The sequence below is a fragment of the Hippopotamus amphibius genome, chromosome 8 (assembly GCF_030028045.1).
Source record: "Hippopotamus amphibius kiboko isolate mHipAmp2 chromosome 8, mHipAmp2.hap2, whole genome shotgun sequence".
Taxonomy (NCBI): Eukaryota; Metazoa; Chordata; class Mammalia; order Artiodactyla; family Hippopotamidae; genus Hippopotamus; species Hippopotamus amphibius.
The window spans coordinates 80,657,261-80,671,746 of record NC_080193.1 but is presented as its reverse complement, the minus strand read 5'-3'; the positions used below and the strand labels follow the sequence as shown (position 1 = coordinate 80,671,746).

At 38.7% G+C, this 14,486-nt stretch overlaps 1 protein-coding gene across 1 annotated transcript in view; it reads left to right on the top strand.

Moving 5' to 3' along the window:
* COL4A3 (collagen type IV alpha 3 chain) overlaps positions 1-14,486 on the top strand; it is a 141,433-nt gene that overhangs the window by 104,268 nt on the left and 22,679 nt on the right. Inside the window, exons 26-34 of the mRNA XM_057746912.1 lie at positions 832-1,000; positions 3,104-3,196; positions 3,808-3,909; positions 5,783-5,880; positions 6,463-6,613; positions 6,958-7,071; positions 8,066-8,233; positions 9,519-9,608; positions 9,975-10,109. Of these exons, the coding sequence (XP_057602895.1) occupies positions 832-1,000; positions 3,104-3,196; positions 3,808-3,909; positions 5,783-5,880; positions 6,463-6,613; positions 6,958-7,071; positions 8,066-8,233; positions 9,519-9,608; positions 9,975-10,109 (1,120 nt within the window). The remainder of the gene's footprint in view (positions 1-831; positions 1,001-3,103; positions 3,197-3,807; positions 3,910-5,782; positions 5,881-6,462; positions 6,614-6,957; positions 7,072-8,065; positions 8,234-9,518; positions 9,609-9,974; positions 10,110-14,486) is intronic.

Here is a 14,486-nt window from a genome sequence, read left to right as displayed (position 1 = left end):
GAGGAAGGGAAACTTCGATTATTTTGTCGAATTCAACTTTAAAATATACAACTCATTTTCAAAGCTACAGACAATAAAATTAACAAAAAAAGATAAAAGAAAAAATTAATATGGATAGAATACTTTTTGTAATGAAGATGCCTGATGAAAACCAAACAAATAAAGGTTTACTGTACTGGGTTTATTTTAGAAATGTGGCCTTAACATGAATGTCACCTCCAATGCCATTTGAATTGTCGGCCTATTTGAGCTAAATTTTCAGGGCTATTATCATATGCGTGGCATCCCACTGTAGGACATCTCAAGTGGGAGAGTTAAGGAAATGTAGCTGGATTCCTTTAACATTTGTTGCAAAGCTGGTCTGGTGGTGCTGAATTCTCAGAGCTTTTGCTTGTCTGTAAAGCTTTTGATTTCTCCATCGAATCTAAATGAGAGCCTTGCTGGGTAGAATATTCTTGGTTGTAACTTCTTCCCTTTCATCACTTTAAATATATTGTGCTACTCCCTTCTGGCCTGTAGAGCTTCTGCTGAAAAATCAGCTGATAACCTTTTGGGAGTTCCCTTGTATGTTATTTGTTGCTTTTCCCTTGTGGCTTTTGGTATTTTCTCTGTCTTTAATTTTTGTCAGTTTGATTACTATGTGTCTCAGTGTTGCTGGATTCCAAGGGCAGAAACCATACAGTGTTCTTATTTTAGTAACAATGCCATTCAAATAACAACTTCTTTTTATTTCAAGATCTTCTCCAACTGGTATTTATATTCACGGTGAGATTAACCTGTGTAAGGAGATACTGGATGAATCACTATCCAAACATATTCCTATTGATACAGGCCCTGAGTGGTGAGAAGGGAGACCAGGGTCTTCCAGGGGATCCTGGCACCCCTGGGTACCCAGGACCCACAGGACCAGCTGGACCATCAGACTATGGACCACGGGGAGAGCCTGGTCCAAAGGGCACCCAAGGACTTCCTGGAGCCCCTGGACTGCCTGGAGAAGCCGGTTGGTTAGTTTTCTTTCCAGTCCTGTTTTCCTGTGGAGTGGGTTGATGGTTCCATTAGTGAAACTCCTTTGAGACTAAAGAATGTATGGAAACTTGCTTCTAGTAAGTAGACTATGTCAACTGGTAGACACTGGGAAATAACATATAGGATATGGTAGAGAAAATCCTTTTTTTCCCTGTTGCTGAGCAGTGCAGCTGAAATTTCCTAGGAATAGTCTACATCCATTACTGATATAAATACATGGAATGAATAGATCCTAAGAGATGAGTGGAAGTCAGTTATGATATACAAAGGAGAGGCAAAGGCCTATAGGATTGATCTTGAGAAGCCCAGGGCCCACTCGTGTTATTGCAAACTTGGGGGTTTTTTGATCCATAGCCTCATAAACGGTTTATAAATAAAACTTCAAAATATCTAAGACAAATTAAGAAAAATTGTCTTGATGATAGTCTTAAAATCCCATTAAATTTGGGGATCCACGTGTGCTGAACATAGTTGTGGGATTCAGGCGGGATCTGATCCTCAATGTTTATCAGTGGTGGAGAAAATAGCTCAAGATGAGAATTTCATGTTACGGACAGTGTTAAACAAATAATGCTTTTTTTTTTTTTAACTTCTAAAATCACTTTCGAGACCCAAGAAACCACTGGTCTCCAAATCTTTTTATAGTATCCCTCACCAGGAATAAAATTTTGAATGCAGTATCCCCAGTAGTATTCACATACAGCTGACCCTCAAATAACACGGGAGTTAGGGTCACAACCCTCTATGTGTATAACAGAGTCAGCCCTCCTATGTGTGGTTCCTCCACATCTGTAGTTCAACCTACGCCATCGTGTAGTACTCTAGCATTTACTATTGAAAAAGTCTGTGAGTGAGTGGACCCTCGTGATTCAAACCCGTGTTGTTTAATGGTCAACTGTATATTATAAACTGTATGCATGCATTTCTGTCCACACACATATGTAGAGCTTATTTTATGGTTATACACATATGTATTTTTTCTGCACCTTACCTTTGAGGCTGCTGTTCTAATCCAGAGATTGGCAAACTATGGCAGACCACAGTCTATATCCAGCCCACCACGTATTTACATACAGTCCCCAAGCTAAGAGTGGTTTTTATATTTTTAAATGTTTAAAAGAAAAAACTTTTGAATAATATTTTGTAACATGTGAAAATTATATAAAATTCAAGTTTCAGTGTCTCTAGTTTTACTGGCACACAGCTATGCTCATTTATTTACAGATTGTTCCTGGCTACTGTCACACTAGGATAGCAGAGCTGAGTAATGGCAAAAGAGACCCATCTGGACCATAAAGTCTAAATTATTTACCATCTGGCCCTTTACTGAAAAAGTTTACTCAACCCTCTTCTCATCCGTCTTCGAAACCTCTCCTGTTCTTTCTAAATGTGGATTTTTAGTGAAGGACTCCACTGTCATAAAATATATTATTATCAAATTTTTCCCATTCCGTTACTGTAAACTTATTTTTTCTATAAATATATGAATATATGGACAATACTAATCACTAACATATTTTTAATATTGGCCACTGTGGTCAGGACAGTATCTCAAATCTTTACCAGTGAGGCAGGCATTATTTCCTCGACACATGAGGAACTTGGGTTAAAAAGCATGTCCAAGCTCACTGACCTTACGAAGAGCAGAGCCAGGATTCAAGCCCAGATCAACTTGTCAGGCCTCACTTCGTGTTTTACTCAATAAACCATACTGCCTTCCTGTGAAAACTAGTCACCCAATAAATACATATCCCACTAGTATTCACCAACAGTTAGGCTGAATTCCATATTATCAATATTTTTTTAGAATAGGCTCTCTTTCAATAGACCAGCATGTTGGGCTATTAATTAAAACACGGCTTAGACAATACTAGATGATTATATATATTTGACAATTGAATAAGGAAGTTTCTATGAGCTGGTCATCTCTAAGCCAGTTTTGAAGCCTACAGAAGCAGAGATTATTTTTTATATTTCTTAAGGTATGTCTGTGAACCCCTTATAATTATGTTTTTCCCTTCTGAAGAAAGAAAATCTTCAATATGCACACCAGTCTTACGATGCAAATTTTCTTAAGGTCCTAAGGGAGACATCGGTGTTTTGACACCAGTTCCAGGGCCCCCAGGACCTCCTGGGCCCCCAGGCCATGCTGGCCCCCAAGGTCCACCCGGTGAGTATCCTCTTTGCCACATGAGATACGTGGCATCAGATGGCACCCTGACTCTCCCAGTTATAACTCTCCCATATAAGGAAAACATATATTCATTGTCTCCGAAAAAAGAGTGCAGGCCAGAAGGGACAAGCCTACAGACAGCTGACTTGCTGTTGTCCTTTAAGTTTATCCAGATTATTCTTGTTAGTACTTTGGATTCCAAAACAGAATCGATACAGTTACTTAAGAGGAATTGGAATGCGGAACAATCTTCATAGATTTTTGGTGGAGGAGCAAGGCATGTGGGCTGGTGGTTAATCAGGACAGTTCCCACAGCTTCTTCATTTGAAAACCTAATTTCTTTGCCAACATCATCTAAAACTTAACTTTGCATTAATGGAGGGAGACATATACTTTAAGATATTTAAGAATATTTCTTTTCAGGAGTTAACTTATATTTTCAAAATTATTTGCACCTCCTAATGATTAGCCCATTGAATAGAAATGGGGAGGAAGATGGGGTTATTATTTCTTAATTTCCAAAAAGATCTGGGATGACAGAAACAAAGAATTTGTTTTAAGGCAAGATAAAGGGAAAGTGCTGATGTGGATGGATGTGTGTTTTTAAGGCATCCCTGGATCCACAGGAAAATGTGATCTGGGTTTTCCTGGGCCTGATGGTGAACCAGGAATTTCAGGAATCGGATTCCCTGGGCCTCCTGGACCTAAGGGTAAATTTTAAAAACTTTTTAAGCATGTGGTTCATTGTGGATATTTATAAAATATAAATACATAAATAAACATAGGAAATATTCATTAAATCCTTTAAAATGATGTTTTCCACCAGTCTTAAACCTGGAAAAAAATCTTATAATAATTTTAGGCAAAAAGGAAGAATTCACATTGATTTATGCAATGTCATCTCAGCCATATTTTTTAAAGTACACAGAAAAACCTGGAAGGAAATTCAGAAAAATGATAATAGTGATTCTTCCTGATTGTGGGATTATGAGGAATTTTTTCTTCTTAATAGTTACCTGTACTTGGTACATTTACACATTTCTTCACTTTATACATTTCTTTTATAATAAAAAAAACTATTAAATCACATATAGCTGATTTCCCTATATACTCCAAAATAAATTATGGAAGTTGTTTTCCTTTAGGGAGAAATGCCTTTTCTCATCAAAGGGGGAAAACACTCCAAAGAAACCCAGATGCTGAGAACTCAAACAATAACCAGAGGCTCCCTGCTGACAAATACATCAAAGTCCTGTCCAGGATAACATACGAGTAATCTCAGTCCCTGGGATGTCCCGTAGAACTTCAGATTTTATAATAATTTCATGTTTGTTTCAATATTACTTTAAGTGTTTATCCAAATATAATCGATTTTTTTGGCGCTTCAACTCATATTAATATGTCATCAATGTTTATCACACATCGGTTCTGCCCAAATATAGGAATATTGACCTCAATTTATGAGTATTTGAAATAGAAAACATAATCACATTTCTCACATGGTCCCAAGAATGGCTCTGACTCCAATTTCTTAGACTTCTTCCCAGTGATCCTGAAGTAATGCAACCTGGCCCATGTTTTAGCCTAGTGCTTCTTGGACCCTGTATTGAGAAATTGCATCCTAGCTTGTAACCCTATGGATTTGTCTACTTGAAGGAGACTGTAAACTATGGGAACCAGAGATGGCATAAGGGCTTCTTGAAAGTGGAGATTCAGAATTTCCCAATTGAACCTAATGAATCCCATGAAATAACTGAATTTAAAGTTGGTCAAATTAGGGGCTTCCCAGGTGGTCCAGTGGTGTGTGCTCCCAACTCAGGGGACCCAGGTTCGACCACTGGTCAGGGAACTAGATCCTGCATGCATGCCACATCCAAGAGTTTGCATGCCGCAACTAAGAAGCCCACATGCCGCAACTATGAGCCCGAATGCCACAATGAAGATCCCACGTGCTGCAACCAAGATCCAGCGCAGCCAAAATAAATAAATAAATAAATAAATAAAGTTGGTCAAATTAGGAGCATGAAGGAACTCTCTGAACGCAGCCTTGCTCCACCAGGCTTTCCTCTTTTGACCACAGACCAGAGAAAACTTTGTGTTACTCCTTTCTCAATTCTCATGTTATAAATGCACAAGAGAGACGTTAATATTCAGTGGCTGTTATAGGGCATTAGGAAGTAATTCTCTTGAGCAACCCATATTAAAAAAGGCTACCTGGATGCTGGAAATGCTTTACATCTTGATCTGGGTCATGCTTGCATAGATATATAGACACATGTAAAAATTGATTTGGCTGTACATGGTATGTAAAATATACATTTTAAAAAAGGCAGCCAAATGATCAATCAGTATCAGTGGTTTAAAGAATTGCTTAATCAAACTTTACTGGTGCTAAACAACAAAAATGGAGAAGGTAATTTTTTAAACTTGGAACCAATGTAATCTGATTTGGAATTGACTTTTTTAAAGTACTAACTTAGCAGTTGGCATTCTCATCATTCAAACTTTCATCAAAACATTTAAGAGCTGTAGCTCAGAATCTTTTAAGACCCATCTTACAACCCTTATATTTTTTCTCTGTAGGAGACCAAGGTTTTCCAGGAACAAAAGGATCACCAGGCTGTCCTGGAGAAATGGGGAAGTCAGGGTTACCTGGAAAGCCAGGCCTCCCAGGAGTCAAGGTCTTCAAGAATTAAAATTCAGACTGATGCGGGGGAGGGGAAGCGGGGAGGGGCAATTACAGTCAGCCAGTTAGGATGCTCCTGCCAATCAGGATGCCGTGTGTGTAGAAATTGTCAATATATTTGTAGATGATGATGTCGATTTTTTTTTAAGTTTCTCTGAACCATCCCTCCCTTTTAGAAAAGAGAATAGAAGGTGTAAGGAGATCAACTTGCCTCTCTATTTCTTCCTTAATCTAAAGAAACATTCAGAGTACTAGAGTGTACTAGTACTAGAAACAAACGGGCATAGCTATGAGAAAAACTATCAAAAGGAGAGACATCTAGACTGTTTACAGAAAATTCCACAGTCTTCTTAAAAATGGAGGCTATGAAGAATTACTAAGCACAGTTTTGTTTAAAAATTCAACAACTACATTTGAAAAAGGAAAGTGGATGGAATGGTGGTGACTGTGCAAAAGGGACATAGAACCTCCATCACGGAGGCAACATTTTCAAGTAAATAGCCCTAAAGACCAGTCAATAGTCAATAAGGATTTGAAAGCATGATACAGTAAAACTAACATAATTTCTGTGCTGTAGGGAGAACCAGGACTAGCCATGCCTGGAGAACCAGGAGCACCGGGTTTTCCAGGAGAAAGAGGCAACTCTGGGGAAAATGGAGAAATTGGACTCCCTGGACTTCCGGGTCTCCCTGGAATTCCAGGAACTGGAGGGCTTGATGGATCACAAGGTACAATAGCAAGTGTGATTACTTTTCTTGGCTGTGAACTCTGCTAAAATGCTGCACGTTGAATTTGTGGGTTCTCTAGGGGTGAAGAATTCTCAAACTTCTAGCTCAATAAATTGAATGTGCGAGGCTTAATTATTTTTCCATTCAACTTTCCATTCCATTGCTGCCCTACCTTTGTTCCTTCTTTCTTCTTTCCTTTTTAATGTGTGTCCTCTATATAAGACATAGCAATGGTATTAAATATAGGTTCGATTCAGGGGGAAAGTTATAGGAGAATGACTGGGATAGCAATACTAAGACCTTGGGTTTTGGCACCTGATGTATTCTTGGACTCTATTTTGCAGGGGATCCAGGGCAGCCTGGACCACCTGGAGAAAGAGGTCCCCCAGGAAGGTGCACAGAAGGCCCCAGGGGAGTTCAAGGACTTCCAGGCTTAAATGGATTGAAAGGGCAACAAGGTAGGAGGAGGCCCTTGAAACCTGTCACCAGGAGGACAGGAGACATGGGACTCCTGCTCTGAGCTTTGATGCTTAACATGACAACTGTCCAGTAACAAGTCCTGACCACTGTTGAATGGGAAAAGTGATTTCAGAAAGAAAAACCTGTTGTCATGGGTTTGTTGCAATGAGTACCACCTATAGAGTAAGACACCTGAAGTTACTACAGTAAAATTAGTTTGTGTCTTGTATGCAAGAAAATATGAACAATGAAGATATATACATATGCATGTTTACATATACACATATAAACTCTCAAAAAAGTTTTATCTGTAATACTTTCATAGGTATATTAAAGTGGTAAATGTATTCTTATTATTGAAACAGAGTGAATGTATGCAAATATATATGTTTACAAGTTACAAACCAGAATACATAGTTGGTTGCTTTACAAGCAACATAATAGAAAGGGTATGAAAGTAAACCTAAATTATGAAGCCTAGGCATTCAGCAGAAACTTATTATCTTTTTGTTTCCTCTCAACCAGATCTGTGAACTATCTCTGGGAAAAAAATCCCTTAGAACTCAGCTATCATACTTCTAATATGTTCACTAACAAAACTTTGGCCAGGATGTTAATTGTTGTAGTGAAGCTATTATTTTTTCCAGAAGCATCTGGTGGCTTGCCAGAGGAGTGGCTTGGTATGAATTCTGCAGGTTAAAGACTGAGCCATGATCAGAAAGTGCATTCCCAAGATGTGCCTGCAGGACTAGAAAATAAATCTATATTCTACACTATCATTACTTCATGAATCACTGAAACACAAAATGTTAAAAAGAGGGATCTTAGAACTTTACAAAAGGGGACCTAAATCAACCAATTAGAAAAGTGTGTGGTTTGCCCCAAATCACAGAGTTAAATATTTGCAGCCATGAAATATATTTGGAGTTGGTGCGGAAAGCAATTGTGTGTTCACTCATTCATTCATTCATTCATTCATTCATTCATATATAGGCAGAAGAGGCGAAACAGGGCCAAAGGGAGATCCGGGCATTCCAGGCTTGGATAGGTCAGGATTTCCCGGAGAACCTGGACCACAAGGAATACCAGGTCATCAAGGGGAGATGGGACCACCTGGTCCAAAAGGATACCCAGGAAATCCAGGATTTTTAGGGCCACCAGGTACCCTTTTTTGGTGCTTTTATTTTCCTTCTTGCCTCTTCTTCCACATTTTCCTTTTAAGGTGGCTATGTAAACTAGAGATAGGCATAGACTTTTGACTCTAGACTTCTCTTTCATTTAGGACAAGTTTTTCTTCTGAATTGCTTGCAAGGGGCCAGAGGGTGGGGAACTGGTAGTGGTGGGATGATCACATTTCACAAGTACCCACAATATGACTATTTTTTGCTACATAATCTTTTTCATATATTACTACTAAAGTATATTTGCTAGTATTTTGTTGAGAGTTTTTGCATCCATATTTATAAGGGATACTTACTGGTCTGTTTTCTTATGAAACAGACGAAACTTCCTTTGTCTGGTTTTGGGATCAGGGTAATGCTGGCCTTATAGAACAAGATGGGAAGTGTTTCTTCCTCTTATATTTTCTAGAAGAGTTTGTGAAGAATTGATATTCTTTAATCATTTGGAGTTCACCAGTGAAGTCATCTGGGTCTGGGCTTTTCTTTGAGGGAAGTTTTTAAATTACTAATTCAATCTCTTCACTTCTTATAGATCTATTCAGATTTTCTATTTCTTCCTGAGTCAATTTTGGTAATCTGTGCCTCTCTAAGATTATGTCCATTTTGTCTAAGTTGTCTAATTTTCTGGTATATCATTATCCATAGTATTCCCTTATAATTCTTTTTATTTCATCACTTTTTATGGTTTATATGTTTGGGGGAGAATATTTCAATAGTCTTCTCATGGTATAAGGACTTCACAGATCTCTTCTCCAGAGAAGAGCCCAGAATAAGAACTTAATCTGGTAATTAACCTTTCATTTATATTACTGAGCTGCTATCATATGCCATCACTGTTCCAGGCCCTAGAGACCCATTGGTGGTAAGACTCCAACCTCTGACAACGGGGAACACAATAGCAAATACAGTGTAGAACTAAGTGTATCTAGAGACAGATGGTATGAAGAAAGTAAAATAAGGGAATATAACAGAAAGTTATTGATCAAGGGTTGCGAGGAGAGAATGCTCCAAAACTTCAACATATTCTCTCCTCATCCACAAACGTGATTTGCTACCAACGACTTCCACATCCATGATGTAAAAAAAAAGACCATTTACTGACCCATCTCCTAGACAAATACGATTATCTTCCTATTTACAGAAACCATTTTTTCAACTCTCCTTCTCTCTTTCTAATACAGAAATAAATATAATTTGTTTTATTTTATGGAGTGTTTCTCTTTTCTCATTCTTTACAACATGCTGCTGTGTGTTTGTTTTTGTAGGTGAAAAAGGAATGATTGGGATGATGGGGACTCCCGGAAACATTGGCCCTCCGGGGCCTCCTGGGAACCCAGGCACCCCGGGACAGAGGGGTAAGTGATAGAGTATCTTTCCAGCTACCAGGAGGTATGAACAATGTTCATTGAATTATCAGCAAAATAAATTGTATTTTATTCTTTGAGGAGAAAGTTGTTCTGAGAAAATCTTATTTTTGATTTTGCAATTTTCTGTATACCTTTTTCCCGTTTGAATAGATTCATTTTTTTCTCCCTACAGGCTTAGACTACTGCCCTCCTGTGGCTGCCTGTTTTGGGGCAACTATTTATCAAGTTCTTAGCTCTGTTACTTTTTTTTGGTTTATGTGTCTTGTTTTGTTTTATGGTAAGCACTGTTAACTTCTGAACTCTCATGAACTATTAAAGAATTAAAGAACTGATGTTGTTACTCCTCTCTTTTAGGGAGCTTTGGAATTCCAGGAGTAAAGGGCGAGAAAGGACCCCCAGGAGCCAAAGGGGCCCAAGGAGATAAAGGAACTCCTGGGTCTCCTGGACTATTCTGCTCAGTAGGGGACAAAGGGGAACCAGGAACCAAAGGTACTGTCATCCTTACATTTAGAACTAGAACATCAGAGCTGATTCTGGGACTAAGAAATTATCCAAGAAAATCCCTTTAGTTGACATATGAGGACAGTGAGGACCAGGGTTCAATCTTCCGCCCAAGCTCACAAAGCCAGTTGGTGGCTGAGCTGGACTAGAACTGGGTTGTGTGTGCCTTGAACAGTAATATGTTGCCTCTTTAAAGCGTAACTTTTTATTTCTAAGTTAATTCTGCGTTTTGGCCTATCGTCTTTAAATTGTCATTAGTCAATTTTTAAATTCTAAGCCTCAAAGTCCTCTTTTTGCCAAATACAATGAAAATTAAACCTTTAGAAAATTCCGCATAAAAAACTTCCCTGGCTGGAACAGAAACCTCCACCCCAGCTTCTACTCTATTCTGTGAACTGCCAGGATGCATTTTTTTGACTGCATCTAAAAACTGCTTCTTGTTCTCAGAATCCTTTGAAGAATAATTACTAAAGAGAAAATATGTTTTGATTAAAAATCAATCCCTTCAAAATGCTGTTAATTTTTGGCTATAGCTGTTAAGTTTAAATTCAAACCCATTCTAATTATTTCAAATTATTTAAGCACTTTGTATGACAGGTTTTGTTATATGATCAAAGACAACCAATATTAAATAAAATTTTAAGAAAGTCTGCCTTGTAGTCTTCCTGATCAAATTTAACCCTGAGTAACTTTAGTAAAACAGAGAATTGCTGAGTAAAATTAAATGTTTTCAGATCAAACTTATATAGCAGGGAAGAATAAAAGAAAAATGTGTTTGTGGTTGCAAAACTGTATTAAGTTTTGAGTAATTTGTAGTTAATTTTGAGAAGTTAGATTATATTCAACAAATATTTATGTTTGGCACATGAGGATTTACAGTCCAAGTAAAGATTTGATTTAAAAATTCTGTATAGGAACTTCCCTAGTGGTCCAGTGATAAAGAATCTGCCCTGCAATGCAGGGGACGCGGGTTCAATTCCTGGTCGGGGAACTAAGATCCCTTATTCAGTGGGGCTACTGAGTACAATTTCCTCAACTAGAAAGCCTCAGCTAAAGAGACCATGTGCTGCAAACTACTGAGCCCGTGTGCCCTGGAGCCTGAGTGCCACAACTAGAAAGAGAAAACCCACATGCCACAGCTTAGAGAGAAGTCCACGCCCTGCAACGAAAGATCCTGCATGCCGTAGTGAAGATCCCGAGTGCTGCAACTAAGACCCAAAATTTTAAATTTTAAAATTTTTTTTAATTAAATTTTTTAATTTAAAAAGCCAAAATTTTTTTTTAATTAAAAAAAAAAATATGTATAGAATTCTGTCGACCAAGCTGGCAAGACTGAATAGCTGTCTCTCCTAGAGTTAGGAAGGACTCCTCAGAAGTGACTTGTGACCAGGGTTCTGGAGAGTGACCTAATCCAACTAATTTGCCAACTTAAAAACTGGGTAGTCATTGGGGAAAAAAAAATTCAGATTTTTTTCTGTTAAAGAAAATTAGCAAGTAAAGGCCTTTTGTGCAGTGCCCCTTAAATCTGCTATCAAGGAGATAGTTTAGTTCTAGGTGAAAACAGAAGACTGCATTACTTTTTTAGCAATGAAATAGAAACTAATATGAATTTTACAAAGCTCTCTAGAACTGGTCTAAGCCAAGATGTAAAAAAAAAAAAAAAAACTTATAAACTGTCAGACAGCACTTCGTTGGCTTATTCTAGATAACTTCGGCAGTGTTGCAAACATTTTGAAAAACATATGAATAGCATATCTGTGCCCACATAAGCTAAAATTTGGCTCTAACATCATGAATGCGCAATGGCTACTAATGTACAATTAAAGGATTGTTTTCTGTAAAGTATAGAAGGACACATACTATTTCTATGCATCTAGCAAAGTACAATATACATGGACGCCGTCCTCTGTGTTTCCTTTTGGCTTTTCAAACACATAACCAAGGGGCAGAGGCTGAACAGCAACAACCTAAGGTCATACTATATAGGCCTCTCTAATTTCAATACGATCCATTTTTTTAATCTGAATTTCTGACTTAAAGACATCCACTGCAAATGTGGAAGAGATGTTTAGGGTACAGAAAGCACAGTCATCCTCTCCTCAAGGAGTCTGCATGGGACATTTAGGCATAGGTACAAAAAGATAATGTATAATACTAAAGAACTGTTATGCAATTTTATCAAAGACCTATGAAGCCCTTCACATATGCAGGTACTGTTCTAAGTTTTACAAATATTGACTCAAATGTTTAATCCTCCAAACAAACCTAGGACTAGGTTATTGCTATCATCCCATTTTACAGTTGGGGGATGGAAAGTTCAAATTACTCAGTGTCACCCTGATAGGAGGTGCAGAGATGGACCTCACACTAATGTGGTTGGTTCCAAAGTCCATCCTCACCCTCGTCACTGTGCTGCCAGCTGGGTACCCCTGACAACGAGCCTTGTGGGAGATGAGCAGAGCAGAAAACACCTCGACCAACGCAGTCAAAATCTACACTGTGAGTAGGTTTCAGATGAGCAAGGAATACTCTTTGCTGTAAGCTTTCCAAGTCTCCCCTTTTTATAAGAATTCAAATTTCTTTGACTGGCATCCAATTTTATTTATCAATTGCCCTTTGCCTACCTCTCCAGGTTTACTTACTCAACAATTATTTTTTAGTACCTATTGACTAGGCATTTTACTATGTCCTGAAGACACAGAGGTAAACAAAGCAGAGGTAGTATCCTGGTCATGAGGAACGTTACAGCTAGTGGGGGAAAGAGACGCTAATGGCTTTGTAAATAATTTATATCTGGGGCCAGGTAGTAAATATCTTATGCTTTGTGGACCACATATGACCCCTGTTGCATATACTTGCTTACAACCCATTAAAAATAGGAAAAGCATCCTTAGCTCTCCAGCCATATAACATCAAGCCAAATTTGGCCTACAGGCAATTCTTTGACACCCCTTGAAAAACAAAGCGAGGGCTTCCCTGGTGACCTGCCAATGCGGGGGACATGGGTTCGATCCCTGGGCAGGGAAGATCCCACATGCCGTGGAGCAACTAAGCCTGTGTGCCACAACTACTGAGCCTGCATTCTAGAGCCCATGAGCTCAGCCTGTGTGCTGCAACTACTGAAGCCCGTGCGCCTAGAGCCCGTGCTCCACAACAAGAGAAGCCACTGCAATAAGAAGCCCACGCACTGCAACAAAGAGTAGCCCCTGATCTCTACAACTGGAGAAAGCCCATGTACAGCAATGAAGACCCAACGCAGCCAATAAATAAATAAATATTAAAAACAAAGCAAAACAACAACAACAACAACAAAAGCAAATGAATAAACTAAATAATATATATTTTTAGGTTATGGTAAAGGACATAAATGAAAAAAACAAAGGTTACAGAAGAAAAGATTCTAACTCCCTGCTACTCACCACTCCTTTGCACTTGTTATTTTCTTGCCTAGGAATTCTGTCCCATTCCAAGCTTTCTCCATTCAACTAGCTCCCACTTGGTCTTCACGGCTGAGCTTAAAAATATCCCGTCTTTTTAAGGAACCTCCAGACTGTTCTCCACAGTAGCTGTATCAATTTACATTCCCACAGACAGAACAAAAGAGTTCCCTTTTCTCCTCACCCTCTCCAGAATTTATTGTTTGTAGATTTTTTTGGTGATGGCCCTTCTGACTGGTGTGAGGTGGTACCTCATTGGAGTTTTGATTTGCATTTCTCTAACAGTTAGGCATGGAGGAATAGAAATGCAGATATAGAGGACAGACGTGTAGACACAAGGTGGGAAGGGGAGGGTGGGATGGATTGGGAGATTAGGTTTGACATAAATACACTGCCATGTGTAAAATAGATAGCTAGTGGGAAGCTGCTATATAGCACAGGGAGCTCATCTTGGTGCTCTGTGAGGACCTAGATGTGTGGGATGGGGGGAAGGGAGGTCTGAGAGGGAGGGGATATGTGTATATGTATAGCTGATTCACCTCACTGTACAGCAGAAACTAACACAACATTGTAATACTTTAAAAAGTATCCCCTCTTCCCAAAATTATTCCCTGCAGCATATTGTACCCAACTCTGTTACAGAAAGTATCACACTGGGTGGTAATGTTTTACTTGGCTCTCTTCCCAATTAAACACTAAAAACTTGGAGAAAGGGAACATGGTTTATTTATGTCTCCAGCACTCAGAACAAGACTTGTCTATTAATTAGTACACAATCCATATGTGAATGAATGAATATGTAAGCAGGGAAACAGCCAAGGGAAGTGAATCTGCTTGAGAAAAGGCACAAGCCAGGCCATGGACACATTGTAGAATGCTTCAAGAGCCAGTGAAAGGAGTTTGTCATTTATTCTGCATGCAATAGAGA